The sequence below is a fragment of the Orcinus orca genome, chromosome 4 (assembly GCF_937001465.1).
Source record: "Orcinus orca chromosome 4, mOrcOrc1.1, whole genome shotgun sequence".
Taxonomy (NCBI): domain Eukaryota; kingdom Metazoa; phylum Chordata; class Mammalia; order Artiodactyla; family Delphinidae; genus Orcinus; species Orcinus orca.
Genome location: NC_064562.1, coordinates 46,140,276 through 46,159,898, shown reverse-complemented (window position 1 = coordinate 46,159,898; position 19,623 = coordinate 46,140,276). Strand labels below are relative to the sequence as shown.

Below are 19,623 nucleotides of genomic sequence, written 5' to 3'. Positions count from 1 at the left end.
TTTATTTATGTTCTCTCTGCTTTACATGTATTAAATCATTTAATCTTCCCAGTAACCCTATGAGGTGGATACTGCTACTCTTGTTTCACAGATAAGGAAGTTGAGACCTAGAGAAGTTAAGGAACTTGCCCAAGGGTACACAGCTAGTGACCTTTATGGAGGTGATTCAAATCCCATGTGGTCTCCTTTCCAATCCATGCCCTTACTGCCACCTCCATCATAATAAAATCATCTGCTTTTCCAAGTGTTTATAAAGTATGAACTAGGAAACTTTAAAATTTTCAATTATAATGTATTTTTTTCCTCCTTTTTCCTCTCTTAATTTTTACTCTAGGTCAGTTGCTGATAAAGAGGCAGTTGCAAATATTACAAATCAGAAGAACATCAGTAACCCACCTGATATGTCAGGGTGGAATCCTTTTGGAGAGGATAATTTCTCCAAGTTAACAGAAGAGGAACTGTTGGACAGAGAATTTGACCTTCTAAGATCAAGTAAGGGACACTTGAAGGCTTATTTTGCTTCACAGTAAAATAACAGCTCTATAATTATTCAGCAAGGCCAAAGACTGTTTTGGGATGGTAAAGAGAAAATTCTTTTTGTGCATTTGAGGGCAAAATTCAGGCCATCTTCTTTTACATATACTATCAAACTATATTGTGTGCTGTAGAAATCAATTGCTTGATAGTAGCTGTTAAACCCAAGATTGCTGATAATATGCTAATTCCAAGCACTTAAATACTGCATATCTTTGAATGTTAATTCAGAAATCTCCAAAAAATGGAAAATTAATGCTCAAATAAAAAGGGAGAGATTAGTATCTTGCCTTACTAATCATTTTGCAGCTCTGTTTTCTTGCACACTCAGTAGAAGATATTGTGGGTCTGAGATGCCCTTTGAAAGTGCCTGAAAGAAAACATGGCTACTACATTATGTTAATGTTTTGTAATGTCCCTTTAATGAGTGGTGACATAAACGGGCTGCCTTGTTGTCCTGGTATGGCAAAAGTGAAATAAATTCTTTTCCATTTTAAATCAGATATCTCAATGTTTTTACTTGCAGTCATTGCCTTATCTTAAACTACCTAATATATATGTCAAGTCTCGCTATACATATTTTAGAAGTTATTTTTTGGAAAAGGTATGTATGGAGTATTTTGGGGAGGTTGCAAAACAGTAGCAAAAAGCTCACTCCTGGAGAGTCTATAGATAATTGTCAGGTTTCTGAGTCTTGGGGGTGTGTGTGTGCATGTGTGTGTCCAGTGTGTTTCCCCATTTTGCATGTGAAAAGAGGGTCTTGATGGTCCCTAGGTATAGTTCCTAGTTTCTATTTTATTTTAGGTAACTGGCCTTATGAGAACATTAATTAGATGAAGTACTTTGTTCCAAATTGGTATATATTTTATATAAAGTTTGTAAATGCCCTGAATTCATGTAAGAATAGTTGTTTGGAATTTAAATTGGTATTTTACATATTGGTTATATGATTATGAAAAATTAAATTGATTAAATGCAGATATAAAAATGAGTTCTGAGCCTTTAATAAAGGTTTTGTTGACTTTGGTAAAACCAATCTTACATTTTTTTTTTTATTAAAAAATTTGTTTTAAACTACAACATTTTTGTTTGGCATTTTTCCTACAATTTATGTTGAGTGGTCCCCAAAGCAAGATATTTAAAAAAGGAAGTAAAATATCTCTTTCCTTTAGGGAGATGATAGGGAGATACAGGGGATAACCAATCATTGTAATTTACAGAATTATTTTTAAAGCAAAAGGGAGAATTAAGATATTCATTTTAATGTATTCTGACCAGGATAGTAACTAAGGTTTGCTAAATCAGTGTTTTCTACTCTTTGGGTGAACGTTCCCCTCCCCACTGTTTTTAAAAAATAAATCAATTTATGGAATGGGTAAAGTATTCACATTTTTTTGTGCCTTATAAAAATGTTATTCTAAGCTCCCTAGAATTTGTAGTGACACCCGAGTGTTAGTTACTTTGCATAGGCAAGAATGGCATACAAATATTCATGTATACCTAACTTCATAAAAATTGGATTTAGCATGTAAAACTCTTAACCAGCTATTTGCTTTCAAACTTTAAGGTCTGATTACATGTGTAATTTGTGTATGTGTTTGTATACACATGTGTATGCCAAGAGAGTTCAGACTTCATTGCAGCATTAGATATGGAAAGATACTAAGTTCCAAATGTCAGTGCAGGAGGAACTTTATCTGAAGGTCAGACATGGAGCAACTCAGCCATTTGGGAAACTGCCTAGATGGTCCCCGAGCTATTGAAATCACTGTCAACAAGGACAGTGTACTGAAATTGGCACATAGCACCAGAAAACGTGAATTCTGATACCTGGCCAAGTCATTTAACTAGGTTTACCTCTGTAAAGTCACTTAACTGCTGTTTCACTTACTTATTTATAAACTGGGTATAATGATGCTTACTTCATAGGGTTGTCAAGAAGATTAAATAATGTCTTTAAAGAGTCTGGGCACTCCATAAATGTCACCTCTGCTTTTCTCACCTTCTGTATAAGTCTTTGGGCTCTGACTCCTGAGGTTATTGCTCTATAACCAGCATTTAAAAATTATATCTAAACTGTCAGGTTTCTCAGCTGGCAATTAAAAAAACCAAATAGAAGGGGCTTTGTGGGCAAACACATCAACAGCAGAAGTGATGTATGACAGCATGGAAAGAGATGGAAAAATGTCTGGTTTTCCCTTAATAATTGATAGTTATAGTAATGGGGTTCAAAAAAGCTGAAATGTCTTTAATAAAGTTTATAAAGAAATCAATAAAGTATAGAATATAGTTTAGAAAGATTTCCTCCCAGATTTGACTTTATTGTAATATTGAGTCATCTTAGCACCCGTTTCACTCACAACCAATAAGGTATCTAATATTTGATCTACTTGATAAGGGTTTAAATTACACCGATGGGCAAAAGACCTCTTCTAGAACCTTAAGAGTTTCAGTAGACTAACGGTGTAATGAAAATTGATTGTTGGTCATTACTGGTTGGTTCCTCTGTCCCTATCAACTTTTTCCAAAATGAATAAATTATCAGTGTGTTTGGAATATCAAATTTATCTTTTTTCTCAGCACAGATATTTATCAACAATTTTTCAAAGTCCTTTCTGAGATTTTTTATATTTGGCTTATGAAAGCTTTCCAGTGAGAAACTGAATACTTTTATGTATGGTCCTTAAAAATATAGGCATTGCCCATGTAATGATTGTTCAGAATAAAACATTGCCATTTGAGGTTTTAGTTTTTAAATGGTATGTGGTTATTTATTTAAAAAAAAAAGCAAAAAGATGTGCTGTCTAGGAAATATTTTACTTGTGTGTATTTTCCAGAAGGTAATTTAAAAATTATATTTTGAAATACTAAAATTCCAAGATACCAGTAACTGGTGATAAAAAAACTGGTTTTTTAGTGATCTTTAAGAGAACAGTTGAATCCAGCTGGCAAAGGGATTTAACATATAAAATATAAATCGAGTTCTTCTTGCTTTTGCTTTCAGTGTAACAATATTTATGGTTTGGAATTTTTTACCTGTTCCTATTTAAGACTAAAACATTAAATCGAAATTAAGCGTTATTAATAAAGCTAGTCTCAGTATTTTTTACAGTTTAAGCTTGTATTTTTCATGGTCTTTTGTATCAAAGCATCCAGATTAGTATGTAAGCTTCAGAAATCTAATTGTCATAATATTTAATACATTAAACACGAATTAGAATATAGGTGTTTGCATTGGGAAAATTTTTAAGTTGCATTTGTTTGAATAGTTGTGTAGCTCTACATGTTAATTAAAAGTAATACTTGATGGAATATTGTTTTCTTGTTGATAGTGGATTTATTGTTTATTTCTGTTTAAAATTGCATCAAAATAACTAAAAGGAAGAAACTAAAGACTGTGGCTGCTTTGCATATTCTACTGAATGTGTTGGGTGTTTTTTTCTGAAGCCACAGTATGAAATAGATATAAACATCTGTATATATAGTTAGTTTGCTGTAAAACATTAACTCTCACCATTTTAAGCTGATTCAGACCTATCACTGTTCCTTTAGGGCAGAATAACAGAACTTTTCAGGTATATTAGAACAGTGTCAGAAGTATCAGATGAAGACTGTACTTTTAAACCTTATTCTTTAACCTTTTGGCTATTCAAGCCATTATCCATATAAGCTGCTGAATTAACTTTTTAGAGTATATTAATTTTCTGATGATAGTATGAAATACAGTTTGATTTTAGGATTTTAAAATCCTGTATTTTTGCCATCTGTATCCATTACAATTCTTGAAAAGATACTGTCTTTATTCAGCACACAATTCTTTTGGGAAGGCAGGAAGAGGTAAGTTTCTTATATTGGACAAATCAAGCTCAAGTTTTGCTCTAATGGAAAGAAAACCAGTTCTTTGAAAATGGAGCTTAAATACATTTTAGGGGTGACTATGTATTTGAAACTCTACATACCATTTTGTTAGTTTTTATTTATAGGTAATTGATAATTAAAAAAATTAATATGTATGTTTACCTTTTATTTTGTGCCCTGGGACCCAGATTATCATGTAAACTGTAGAAATCTAAATGGTTTTCTAAAAATCTTCCATGGAAAAATTGATCCTGTGTTTTCTGGAACAATGAGAGCATGATTCATTTTATAGTGAGTTTATTCTGCTTCCTGTTGTGAAATAATTGGATAAATGAACTTTGTATGGAAGAGTATCTTCATATTTTAACTTATGGGGACCCCATGTATAAAAAATATTTGTTTACCCCTACATGATAGTATTTGTACTCTTGTCATAACTACATGGTGCTGTTTATACATTTACCATGAATTTACCATAGATAGATGGAGATAATACATCACTGCATGAGGATTCAAAGAACTTTAGTGGTAACTTTGCATTTTTATATGCTGGGAACCATTGGAACAGTAGTGGTTTATAAACCTGGAGAATATGTTAATATGTAGATTCCCAAGCTTCTACTCAGATAATCTGATTCATTAGGTCTGTGATAGGACCCAGGTTTTATACAGGAGTATAAATACATTTTGTACGGGAGTCCTGGCAATTATGATGCAGATGGTTTAGGAAGGAAATCTGGTCCTGATTTTGACCTAAGTACCTATAAACTATATACTTACATGCAAATATATATATATATATAAGTATAATTTTATCAGGGCCTGATAAAATTGGTAACCCACAGGTATCCTCTGTGATTCAGTGAATCTTAGGCCTCTCCTTAAAGTTTGATTGTGGCTTCCCACCACAATAAATTAAAGACACCCTTGGTTATATAAGGTGTTCTCCAGCCTTATTTTTTCAGAAAGTTGCTATGAAAGTAACTTCTTTACAAGAAAATATGTTGGACAAGAAAATATGAAAAAGCTTTTTTTCATAGTACAATCAGCATTTGTTACTGATTTCCTGAATTAAGTATGCAGTGAACACCTTGAAAAAGAACATCTAAAATAAATTTTCATTGTTATCCATTTCTGTATTGGATTTGAAAATAACCTCTTAAGTTTTGGAAATTTTATTTGTGCATAAATCAGTTGTCAGATGTGTTGCCTTAAAATATTAACTAGTGCTTCAAACAAAATTTTAAGTAAAAATTTAAACAACCTAAAATTTCGTGTGGATATTGCAGAATTAGTTTTAGCCATAAAAGCTCATAAATGTGTCATAAAGGTGTTTAAAGAATCAGTTGTCCATAGCAATAATTGAGTATTTTCAGGATATTGTAGACTCTAGGGCCTTGCCTTCTCAAGCTTGTGCTCCCTGGACCAGCAGTATCATGTCATCTGGAAGCCTGTTGAACTGCAGAATTTCAGGATCCATTGCAGAACCATCCAGTCAGAATCTGCATTTTAACAACTCCCAGGTGATTAGAATGCACATTAAATTTGAGAAGCACTGTCCTAGGAGATTGCTGCTTTAACTTGGGGCTTTTTGTTTCACTCTGCAGTTACGAGTCATTTTTAAAGAATTCTAATTCTATTTGGATTCTCCCTCCCCATCCTGCCATCCCTTAGGACTCAAATGAAACTAGCATAGTTTACCCATAGAATTCCTGGGAATATGAAAAGTATAGTCCTGGGAATGTTTAAAATATCTGTAAGGGCAAAATGGGTCCCTAATAGCATATGTTTGATTACCAAGAATCAGAGGATAGGCATTTTATAAAAATCCAGAAGTTCTCAACTGATAAAGTGCCTGCGATGTGCAGAGTTTAAGAGCAGGGAAAAATAATCACTACTAGGGAATTAGGATATATTGAATCTTCTTCAGACATACCAGACCTGCTCCCACCCTCGAGCCTTTGCTCTAGCGCTTCCTCTGCCTGGTGTGTTCTTCCCCAGGTATCTACTCCTGCCTCCTTGGAGTCTTTTCTCACCTGGTACCTGTTAGAATCACTCTATTTCACTCTGTTTATTACTGCAACCTGTGTCTGCACCCTTAATTCCTTTTACCCTGCTCTACATTTTTCTCTCTAGCTTTAACAGTCTCTATTTCTCATGCTTGTTGCTTATCAGTCGTTTTTCCATGCCAGCATATAAACTCCATGAGGACAGGAGTCCTCTTTTTGTTTGCTATCGCATGCCCATTGTCTAGAACAGTGCCTGGCACATACTAGATGCTCAACTATTTGTTGAATGAAAAAATGAATTCTGTTGTTAAGACTTTTAATTTAGCAGAGAAATATCTATATCTTTGCATTTGTATGTATGAGAATGGTTTAACCAAGTAATATGAGAAATGAACAATAACATAAAATGAAGTAACATATAGTGAATTACTTTTTATTGCTATTGAGAAATAGGATTTACCTATTTTATGAATGAATGACCATTTGCAATATTTTTTCCATACGTGCTTTCAGAGAAAGTTTGCCAAATATGTCTCTGTTTAATAATCTGGGTTTAACTTCAGATCCAATATGTCACAAGTTAAAGACACCTGGTATTTAAACAAACCAAATTAAGTTATTAGGTTAATTGTATTTAGTGAAATCTAGCACGGTGATTACATTGTTAAACTTGCCTTTGTAGCAACAAATACGTATTAAACTCAGGACTACCCACTAATACTTAAACAGATGAACTTTGAATCTCATATTTTTCAAGAAGGCTTTGTTTAATTTTCACTTTTATTTATACTGTATGCCGCTTTTAAATTTAAAGATCGTTTTGTTTTTATTTTATTTTTTGTTTTGTTTCATCTTATTTTTGCAGACAGGCTCGAGGAGAGAGCATCCTCAGATAAGAATGTAGAGCCACTTTCTGCTCCACATAACCATCCTCCAGAAGATCCTTTTGGTTCTGTTCCTTTCATTTCTCACTCAGGCAAGTTACATATGTAACATCATGACTATCAATAAAAAATACACACAAGAACAATAAGAGTAACAAGGGCAAAAACCCTTATTATAAAGCCAAAGTAGGAATCAGGTTTTAGTTACAGCAAATAGAACAGAAAATTATTTTAACCTTTAGCCATCCTAGTTTTCCTAATGTTCTTTCCATTGGGTTATTCAATTTGTGCCTTTTGCAAACACAGAAAAATGCTGATTTGCATAGTAGAACCATAACTGGTTCTTTCTACCTCGACTATTGGATAGTATTGAAAAATTTCATGCATGAAAATATCTCTCACTTTTATATACTTAAAATACATTTATAGACATTTTTATTCTTAGCTTTTGCTTAAAAATCCTGTTTTCCTAGTTTATACATGCTCTCTTATAGCTGTGTTTAAAAAGTATTAGTGACTTTGTTACAATTTGTGACAAAGTACCTATTTTCTTCTTACTCCTTGCTTTGATTTCAATCCAGAATTTATTCACCATTTAAGAATATTTGTGATAATATTTTCAAAGTAATTACCTAGTTAATGCTGTCGAAGATACTAGGATGGAATAGGATCCCACTTTGGCATAAATGGATTTTTGAGTTTGTATAGTTAGAGTGGAAAAACTGAGTTTAATCTTAGAAAAGGGAAATGCATTGGAAGAAATTATGCTTTACTAGAAGGTAAAGGTTTTGTTTAATATATTCAAGGTAATTGTCAGCTATGTTCTTTGGTTCTGTTTCATTTATTTCTCACTCAGGCAAGTAAAATATGTGACATCATCACTACCATTTAAAAGAACTTCATACAAGAGAGAACAGTAACAAAGAAAAGCATTGTGAATGTAAAGCCAAAATAAGAAATAGGTGTTCAGGATTTCTGATAATACACTGAAGCAATGTTATAGCCTTTCAACATTCAGATTTGGTTATCCAGAACAGTACAGTAACTAAGAGTGTTTCTATATACTTTGATGTTCCATATTTTTACTCTTTGCCGTTTATTGAATAAGCAATCCATATTTTTGTCATTTTCTGTTAGCTTCCGTCAGATTATCTTTTTCATGAATGATATGAAATCATTAACTGGGGAAGACAATTTACTGTGTCAGTTTACTTAATATGTATAGATGCACTCCCTCACACCCCCAGTACCCTAGGTCAAAAACTGTTACTGTTTTTTGTTTTTTTTTTTTAAATAATAGCTCAAATGGTCTTTATAAATTCTCAAGAACATGGTACTCACTGACTTCAGATAGTGATCTGTTTGTGGAAGAAAGCGGTTTCAGTACTAGCTCTTTTTCATACTCTAGAAGGAATTACATAATCCCCTTCAGGTTTGTACATATCTATGCAACTTCTTGTCTGTTCTTTAATAGCTTCTGAAAGAACCCTGGGGAAATGAATAGGAGAATCAGGAACTAGAGTAAGCCTCAGTGATTTGCCCTTTCCTTGGGCACCCTTATTTTGGGGTTGGTCTAGGATTTCTGTAGTTAGAAATAATGCTCACAGATTTGAGCTTGATTGCTGCTGTTGCTATTTTGTTTTTCTTTTTTCCTTTGGGTATTTAACTTCTCTATTAGATTTTAAGCTTGCTGAGGGTAGAAAACATGAATTTTCTGTCTTTGAATCCTTCCCGGTAGCCAACCCAGTAAGTACCTATTAATATTCATTGGCTGTATGAAAAAATTATGACTATTCCTAAAAATTCATACTCCTTGGTGTTAGGACAATGACCATAAAAAATGCCCTTTGATATAAATGCTACTGCTCCAAAAAATATTTTTAGATTTAGTGTTAATAAGAACATTGGAATAGTTTGGTTATGAAAAATTGAGTACATAGACTAGAATAAAGGAGGGAATGGTCATAAGAGAAATGTGCCTCCAGAGAGAAGGCAATCACTTTGCTATATTAGCTTTGTTAATTTATTTTTATCAGATTCAAAATACATAATCAAAATTTAAAAATCTGAAAATAACTTACTGCCACTGACCTATTCATCATCAAGATTAGAAATACTTTGTTATAAATAATTTTTAGGTAACAATAAAGTATTTGAAGGCATTCATTTTCCTCTAAGAGTAAAATAATTGAATCTCTGAAGCAAAAAACTTCCTCATAAGCTTTATTGGAAAAAGAAAAAGGAATTCTACCCATTGAAAATATATTCCACATGGCACTGTGAGCATCTGGAGATTTATAGGACTAGGACAGAAGAAAGGCAAGAAACTACTTCTAAGTATTGTGTGTGTGCAATACAGGGTGATATGTATATGTGATAAGCCATCTTACTTGAATCTGAGAGTTGACAATTCTGAACATAATTTAATTTTAGGTAAACCATATAGAGAGTGCTAGCTGAGAATAAAATGAATTCAGTCATGAGGCAGAATGCTATAAGAACTGTAGTGGCAAAGTGAATTTAAGAGACACACTGTCTTAAATCTAGTGTTCCTTACACTGGTTTTATTAGGAATTGTGTTCTTTTTATTTGGAAAGAAAAATTGCTGTTAAAACTTTTAATCTTAACTTTGAAATTATAATGAATTAGTTTTTACTTTGCTTTTCTTCAGTTTATCATAATTTTATAAAATTATTTTTAAGCTACATTTTTAAGTTAAAATAACATGTGTATCTACTTTAAAAAGTTGGATTTAACAAGGTTTATAATGAAAAAAAGTCACTTCTCTGCTTGCTCCCTCCCTATACCCTTTCCCTGTTCAGACTCCCTGGAGATAATTTTTCACTTCTGGCATTGTAATATGTCATGCTTATTCTTCTATTTCTTACTTTTTTTTTCAATTTTAGATGATGTGTATAGACTTCGTATTTTGGAAAATGATGATTTAGATTAATTACACTGTTAGCACCCAGCCCCAATCACATGCACCTGTCCTTTCGCTAATTTCCAGTACAGTTTTGACACTGTTGTTGGTTGTCCATGTTGTTCAATGTGTACATTTTATGCATATGTAAGTATTTGTCACTGAGGTCCAGTATACCATTTTTACATTTCCTTCTATAAGGTTTTATTTTTCCTGGAGTTAATTATAATGATGTTTATAAAAATGACTGTGTTTTGTTCCCTGGTTTTTTCTGTACCCTGTCATTGATTCATCTCCATTTGGAAACGTACATTTCCTCCCAATTTAAGGTGGCTGTCATTTTCATTTTTACTTGATTATGTCTCTGGCGGAGCTCTGCAGCCTGAGTCGGTTGCTTCCTGTGCCTGCCACGCACTTATCATCCTAGTATTTTCCTTTGCCCGTCGATCCTCCTGGGAATTCTTGGATCTCCTCTCTTCCTCTTTCTTGGTTAGTAGAGCAACTCCTCTAGAAATTTCTTGAGAAAATATATATGCACGGGAGGAAAACTTTTAAACTTTGCTGCCTTTTTTGCCTAACCTGACACTTGACTGATAATTTGGCTGGGTAAATAATTCTTTGTTGGACATAATTTTTCCTTGTGAATCTTCAAGGTACTGCTTCATTGTATTCTAGCTTCAAAAAAAGGGATAGGGGGCTTTTACTAGAGGAATGGCTGCACTCTATGCCCCTAACCCTAGGTCCCATAGCCTCTACTATTTAGAAGCGAAAATACCTGTTTCTTCTCCTTGTTAGCTGCATGTACGGCAGATCCGGTACAGTCAGCAGCCTTAGTTTGTCTGTATGGATGCCTGTTGGTTGCCTTGGCTTATGAGTATCACTTTTGGACTTCTTAAGAAACTTAGCTGAAGGTAACATTTTGGTAGACCATGTCTTCAAATGAATCAAATCTAGCTTTCCTTCTTCTTAGCTTTAAACATTTCTTTATGGGCAAGATTAAATTTTGGAATTATTCTTTTACCCAGAAATCAAATAATTATATCAAGAATCTGGTGCTGTATAGAAAGGGAATATCTTATTCCATAAGCTGATATCTTAATTATAATGGAATTATATATACCTTTTATGTCAGGTTACTAAGCTGATATTAGTAGTGTGGTGTGTCATAAAGAACATTGACTTTCGAATGATAAAGCCCTGGGTATGAATCTTAGTTCTGTCCCAGATTAACCATGTGATACCGGGTGTTGCCTAATTTCTTAGAGGGTTTCTGTATCTTAAATTGGGGATAATATTAGCTAGTTGATGAGATTGTTGAAAGGATTAAATGAGAGCATGTTATACAACACACGAACATCCTTAGTGTTCGTCGCTATTGTGGCTCTCGTAGGTAGTGTTATTAAATAGTAGTTTTACTACTTACCACTAAATTCCAAAATCTTAGTGTTAAATAAGTTTTGAAGCTGCCATCTAGCTTGTAGTAGTACAGAGTTCCAGTAATAATAAGCTAACTACCGAATTACATCTTTTAATGAAGTGTAGAACCTGTCTGTGAAGCTGTTCCCCACCAAGAACTGTTTTAACAGTGCCGTTTCTATTTTTATTAAAGCATTAACTCCCACTGTTCAGTACAGTTTACACACAAACATCCTGTTAAAAGCATGGTGCTCGTTCCCAGTCCTGAAACGCACCCAGCCTTCCTTCTCCCCGAGGCATCGTGTTGCAGTTAGTTGAATTACAGCGTGGACAACCTGATTTTAATAAACACTCTCAAATTCTGAAACATATAGTATTTGAAGAATTTCGTCACTGAAGTTTTAGATTTCTTGTATTGCATTTCATCTTTAATTAGGTTTGGTGAACTTCCCTTACTCTCCCCAACCCCAGACCTACCTCATGGGTCTCATTATCTCACAGGGAGTTAAATTGAATTTAGGGTTGGGAAGGTCACATCATATATAACGAATACTTGTTGGAACATAAATTATTACAGATTGTCAGTCCAATTGCTGGGTCATTTTATAAGCCATGATGAGTGTACTGTTTATAACTTTAGATTCTAGTAATTCTTGAAGATCAAGAATTTTCCTCTTCCAGAATGTCAGTAATAATGGTTACCTTACTGAATTGAATAGTTACCTTATTGAACTGAATGGTTACCTTATTGAATCCTACTGTACACGTACAGTGGAAACAGTCTCAGAGCAGGATCAGTGACTGGCTTAAGGTAAGATAGTTTATAAGCAGGAATCCAGCTCTGTCTGATGCTAAACTCTGTTCTATAAACAGTCGCAAAACAAAAGTGTTAAATGACTTGTTTTACCAGTGTTCAGTGGATGTTCTGTGTGAATTGTTCCACTTGTACATGTGTTTTTGATGTATCTGTGGGACGACGTGAGCTTCACGTCCAACTCCTCCGTCACCTTGATTCCTCAAGTATCAAGGGACTTGTTTTGAATGAAAACCTACAATAATATGAGTGACGTGATAGAAATGTCAGTTTTATGACATTTTTAATCAGAGTGGCAAATACTGCCTTGTCGCTTGGCCTGTCTTGAGAGAAATCGTACAGATTTTGATAAAACCTTCTAATCCAGTAATCCTTGGGTCTGGCATGGTAAATTGCTGAGAAATGATGGCAGGCAGTATGCTTCCAATTCAAAGTGAGCTTTAAAGTCTTACATCCCCTCCCTTATACCCCAAACGATGAGACAACAGAAGGCATGTAATTACAATAGCAGTTTCAAGCCATTCATCCTCTATAATCCGATAGCAAGGAAAAGAACATCAAAACAAAATTTTCTTGAAACTGGAAGCTTCTTATGTGATTAAAAATGTACCACCTATTTTATAACTAAAAGAACTGTCCTCTAAAAGATGGAAACCTGATTAGAAGAATGGTAATATGAATAGTATGATGCAGCTATGCCCCTCTCCCCACATTGTTTTGGATGTATTCTAAATATTTTGTGTTTTTTGGTATAGTTTATAGAGGTTCATTTATGTGGTTTAAGAACACATTTGCAGTATTTATTTAAAATAGTGTGGCATTACCCAGGATCTCATTCTTTTCACAAAGTATTTGTTTAAAAGAATACTAAGTATATGAAAGTCTCTGAAAATTGATGATAAATTTTAGCTTTTGAGTTTGGAGTCATCTTTTGGACTGTGTAAAACTATGATGTCTTTGAACTTTTAGCATCTAGAAATAGCTTTTTATGAAAACCCGAGCTTGGAATATAGATGAATTCATGTTCTTAGGTTCTTCATTTGGTGGATTCATGTTCTTAAATTCATTTGGTTAGATAAGCTTGTTCTTCAGAACCTCCCAGTTGGTTGTACCTCTGTCAGTCATTTTCCAGATCACTAGAATCAGGATTAGTACATGGGTTTCACAACTGTTAAAGTGAATGATAAGTTTCTTGAAGTCAGGAATTGTCGTATCTTTGTATGCCCCGTACAGTACCTTGATGAATGAATTCATTATCAAAGTATACTTCGGTAAAATCTAATATAAACTTTCTCTCTCTCACACACCCTAATAGTTAATGAGCTTTCACTAGATAAGATGAATTTTATTAATGTTCAGCTCTATCAGGTAAGTTCCATGATTGTCCTTATTTTACAGATGAGGAAACTGAGGCTTTTTTGGATGTTGATCTTCTGCGGATTTTGTAAAGTTGTGTATGCTTTCATTTGTTGATAAAGCCTTATAGAACTTCCAGCCTATAAAGCCTATAGAACTTCCAGAACTTAACCCTACAGGGTTAAAGTATTTATCGTACCGTTCAACAAAACACTGTTTACTGAAATAGAAACAATACTGTGCTCATTCTATTAGTTTTTCGTTTTTTTGTTTTAGTTTTTAAAAATTTTCAGGCATAGCTTTTGTAAATTTTCAGGCAGGATACAAAAGGAACACACGACAAGTCTGTGGTATTTTGCAGGGGGTTGGTGCTAAGCTATACTGAATGTTTGCTGGTGATGATATTCTACTGGTAGTTTAATTGTAGAATTTACAGGTGAGAGTTTTAAAACTAGTGTCATCAGCAAAGAAGTCACTATGGCCTTAAACTTGGACAAGTCATTCAGCTTTTCCCTAGTTTCAAATTACTTATGTATATAAAGAGATTGGACTAGGTCTTTAAAAATCTCTTCTTGTTGTTTGCTTTCAAGATATAGTTGAAACTATGAAACAGGATTAAAGTCACTGAAAGAAAGAAATGAGAAGAGAAACCAGAAAGCCAGGGGATGAGCATTGGTTGGTAACACTGCGTATTTTGAAGTGGTAGGAAGTCATCATGATAGTGCTCTGCCATGGAAAGCAAGGGGAACATTTTTGAAGATGTGGTTTAATAAGACTGAAGGGGAAAGATCGTAGCAAACCTTACAGGACATTTTCACCCTAATGTTGTATGGGAGCCTAAATGGTGGGGAGTTAAGAGAGAATGTATGAAAACCCCTTGGCACTGCATTTCACTCAGGACAATATTAGTTACTATCTTCTCTGGTTCATTTCTCAGTACCATTAGAAATGTATAGTAGGTACTCCACAAATAATCATGAAATGATGGTATAATACATTGGCAATAGCAATAATATAGCCCTTGACTGAGTACCTACAATGTGCCAGCACTGTTACAAGCACTTTACCTGAATTCTCACTTTAATCCCCGCTGCATTTCTCTGAGGCAGATATAATTGCCGTGTCCCTACTTTACAGCCGAGGAAACTGAGACACTAAGTAATACCTGACTCCAAATGAGAACACAGGTCATCAAAGGACACTTTGATGAAGTAAGGGAAGTATACTATATATTTTGATATAGACAGTTACCAAGTGGTTAATTTGGTATTTCACTTATTTAGTAAATGCTTGTTATTTTATGGATGGATGGTACTGAATAATTGAAGCACTACTTTGTTAGCTTTGAACTACTATCTTGAAATTCTATATCTGAGGTATATTAAGCCATAAAGCAGTGAGAATATGCAGAATTTATGTGTGTAAATAAGTACTAGTTCTCGAGAGAGGAATTTATATGCCACACGAGAATTTAAGACTTCATAACATCATTGCTGTTCTTAATAGTTTACCCAAATCTGCATTGTCTAACTTAGTCACTCACCTTATTCTCAGGGTTTGGCTCTGATTCGATTTTGGCTATTTCCTGCAATCAAACCCAACCTCAAAAGATGAGGATTACTCAAAAAGCTGAAATTTTTACAGTTTGTAGTTCCAAGGCACAAAACAGAAATAAAAATATCCTGACAAGAAGCCATCAAAGTATCATTCTACTGTATTTAGTTTAAGGAAAGAAGAATGCCCTACTTAGAGCCAAAAATAAAGATTGGTCAATATATGAAATTTTACAGGGTTTTACCAATATCATTTAATGGAGAAAAATGCAACTGAGGTATGATCCTGGGCACATTCTAGACATTTGTTTATGCTTTAAATACATGTTCCTGGTGCTTACTGTAAATATTACAGCTCCCCTTCTGCCTACCTGAAAACCAGCCATTTTTATGTTAATAACACAAATCTCAGTAGATATAGGGATTATTAGGATTTGGGATATATTGAATTATAAGGCAACATATTTAGGCTATACTTTCGGGAAATTAACTTAAGCAGTGAAATAATCCTGATTTAAATTTCGTGGTAAACCAAATGTGTAATATTTGCTCTAACGGTTTGGAAGAAGCAGTCTAGCACCAAGAGCAAACAGTAGGAATATCTGAATTTTTTTTAATGACAGAAATATGTTTAGCCAAAGAAATAGGTTTTAAAAGTTGATGGCACTCAGCTATGAAGTCACATTTTAAACCACTGTACATTGTACAGTTGGTAACCAACTTTCTAACTTGTAATACTTATTTTGACAGTCTTGTGCCTTTGGAACAGGACTAAAAGTCTTAGAATATATTGAAATAATTAAAAAAAATTTTTATTGGAGTATAGTTGATTTACAATGTTGTGTTAGTTTCTGCTGTACAGCAAAGTGAATAGCTGTACATATACATATATCCACTCTTTATTAGATTCTCTTCCCATATAGGTCATTATGGAGTATTGAGTAGGGTTCCTTGTGCTATACAGTAGGTCCTTATTAGTTATCTGTTTTATATATAGTAGTATATGTTGACCCCAATCTCTCATTTATCCCTCCCCCCCTTTAATTTCCATTTCTTTCTCAGTTTTTTACAGCTTCATAGTGAAGAGAGGAAAATTAAGTGGATGGCTGTTGTCGCAGAAAGTGAGACTTTATCTAGGATGGTTGTAACCTGCAGCTTTGGAGCGTAACTTTTCCCCAGCAGGAGGTGCTACAGAGAGATAACCACTTGTACTTCAGACTGTGCTTCATGGTGCTTCATATTTGAGCTGCTCCTAGTATGCTGGCAGAGAGGCCCATTGCTGCTCTTGATTCTATGTTAGGTTATGAAGGAGTGGAAGGATGGAGAAGTAGAGAAACATTTAAGCAGGGTCAGGGTGGGTAGGTTCTGAGAATATGGGAGAAAAAAGGAATTTGGATAAATATTTTTGATTGCTTGTTTTAGTTTTATGAAGGGGCGGCAATAAAAGAAATAAAACCAGTCTGTATACACCAACCAGAAATTTCCCCAGTTGCCCACAACCATTGGGTCCAGAAAGTAGGTAGGAAGTTGGAGTATGATGTATGAGATAATTGAGTTTGGCCTTGCTCTGGAGATGAGGACAGTTAACTTTACCAAGTGCTTTTGAGTCAGGCACTACTTTAAGTCCTTTCTTTACAACAGTCCTACAAAGTAGAACCTGTTATTATCATATTATTCTCTCATAATACTATATATTCCCTCACGTATGAGGGAGCAGAGTAGAGAGAGGATTTAGCTGTGGTCTTAGTAGAGATTGTTACTAGGTTAACTTGATTAGCTCTGCATTGATTTTGCATAAGGAAGGAATAACAGTAAATCGATAAATTATGATTAAAAAAGGGGTTTTCTTTCTCCTCTCAAAGAAAAAGTGCATGATCATGGTTCTGTTTAAAATACTGAAAAACTAGAAACAACCTAGATGTAAAACAACCTAGAGGTGAATACTTAAATGCTATACATACAATGTTTTATTATGTTTCTATCAGAATTACTAAATGGACTATGTTGATACCTGTAAAAGATGCGTTAAAAATGGTAAGTGAAACCCTACAAATTTATATCCACACTGACAATTTAAAAAGCAGATCTGTATAGCACCTTACAACAAAGAAATACATATCTGTATTAATACAACTTTGAGAAGCTGACAAAAGGCAGACAGAGCAGGGAGTAGAAAGTGACAAATGTGTTCTGGAAAGCAATGTTGACCATTTGGGTAAAGGAGACAGTTAATTTAGAAGACGAGGATTAATATAAGAATACCAAGAGAAGGTCAAGTGAAGGACTCTTGTCCTATGTTAAATGTTCCAGAAGATTTCTAGGAACAGAACTCTGTGCCCTAGAAATGGAACATTTTCCAGGGAAATTGTCGAGCGGCATTTTCCCTAAGTGCTTTTTGCAAAATTGTTTATAAAGGTTAATAGGTGTTACATGTAACAAATAAAAGTGTTTGTAGCGAAGCAAATTTGGGAAACCCTAGGCTTCATTCAGTCAGATTCTTCTGTGTACAATGTGTCAGCACCTTTAGTACGATGAGCATTTTCCAGGTGAGTGGTGGTGGTGAGGGGTACATTGTAAAGTGCAGCATTTCATAAACTCATGCGCCTGAGACCACAGAACTGTTTGGTTCTCGTTACGGGAATAGGCGTTCTGCAGAAGACACTTTAGGAAGCATACTGGAATGTTCCTGGAGGCGTCCATGAGCAGGCAGGAGGGGTGCCCATGTGGCTCTCTGTGGGTGGGTAAGTGCCTGAAGAGGTACTAAGTTAACGTGTATCTTAGAGGGACTGTCCTAAAGTCAGGGGTGATTGCAAGTCTTTGCCATCGCATTTTTTGCTTTTGGATAAAAATTCATGAAAATAAATGCTCTGGCTAATCTAAAAGTAATCTTTGTTTTTAATATCAGAAGTATGCTGTATGGAGAAGTCAAATGAAAATCTGCATTTGATTTGATTTTAATCTGTTAGGATTTAAGATAAGCTTATTATGAATATGTAAAGATACAGCATATAACTCTTGGCTGGTTTCAGGGAACTGGCAGATGAATAATGGATGAAGATTATATTTGTATTTAAGTATAACTGATAGAAATCTCCACATCTTCTCTCCCCCTCACTCCTCAGCCCCACTAGATTTCCTCCCCACTCCCCGCTTCACGGTTGTCAACAACCTGCATGAGCTGACCGGAGCCAGTGGCCATTTCCGTCGTCAGTTCATTGGACTTCTTTGCATCACCCTGCGCAGTTGTCTACTCCCTCCCCCGGAAACACTCTCCTCTCTTGGCTTCGGCAACATTACACTCACCTGCATTTGGTCTTCCTCTCTGGCACTTCCCTGTTTGCTTTGCAGGTTCCTCTGTTGACTTCTAAATGGTTTATACCTGAGGGCTCAGTGGTGGATCCCCTTTTCCTCAGAGAGACGCTGAAGGGTTTTCAGCAGTAGCCACATGATTAGTGTGTCAGAAGGGTTATTCTGGTGACAGTGTAAAGGAGCAGTTTGAGGGATATGGTACTGGAGGCAGACAGGCAAGTTTAGAGGCTAAGGAGTTGCTGGATGAAGATGAGGGGATGGGATAGACAGCTGGCAGAGGGAGAGGAGGGACCCGATTCCAGAGTTTAAAAACACTATTTGGTGGGAAGAGGGAATATGATTTATAGATTTCTGCTAGTTTTCAGAACTTGGTAGGTAGATGGAAGTGTTGTTCACTAATTTAGAGGGACTGGTGAGGACACATTTTAAGAGAAAAGATGATCTCTTGAAATTACTGAGTTTGAAGTAATGGTAGGAGATACATATTTATGATAAGTATTAGATGAATAGGATAGATGAGTATTCATGGTAAGAATCAGAGGTCCACTCATTACTGTGTAAATGCTGATTAACATACAAGTAGTTAGGACCCAGGGCAGGACATGCAGAGGGAGAAAGACAGCCAAGGATAGAACCCTGGGGAGCATACATGTGTAGGGAGATGTTTGTGAAAGAGAAGTCTCTACAAATATGACCAAGAGGGAATAGAGAGGTGGGAAAGACAACAGTGCTGACTTTCAAAGAGAAGGAAATAACTCAGAGGTGTCCTGTGCCATGGAGACCACTTTGTTAATAACGCAAAAGAAATGGTCCTTCCGTCATAAGGTATAATTAGTTTCCATGACTAAAGACTATACTTCCAACCCTAGCTAATTGTTTTGAAAATATCTGATCTTAGAGGGGAAGGGATAAATGGATATGTGGTTGGATCAATTCAAATTGTTTCCTACCTCTGGAAAATCAATTC

General features: G+C 34.9%; 1 protein-coding gene across 4 annotated transcripts in view; it reads left to right on the top strand.

Moving 5' to 3' along the window:
• Positions 1-19,623, top strand: part of BMP2K (BMP2 inducible kinase) — a 125,148-nt gene that overhangs the window by 98,843 nt on the left and 6,682 nt on the right. For 3 of the 4 annotated variants that reach the window (XM_033406448.2, XM_049709358.1, XM_049709359.1), the window contains one exon: positions 335-492. In XM_033406448.2, the coding sequence (XP_033262339.1) occupies positions 335-492 (158 nt within the window). Of the gene's footprint in view, positions 1-334; positions 493-7,266; positions 7,378-19,623 lie in introns of all 4 variants that reach the window. The other variant, XM_004280166.4, reaches the window with a different exon arrangement.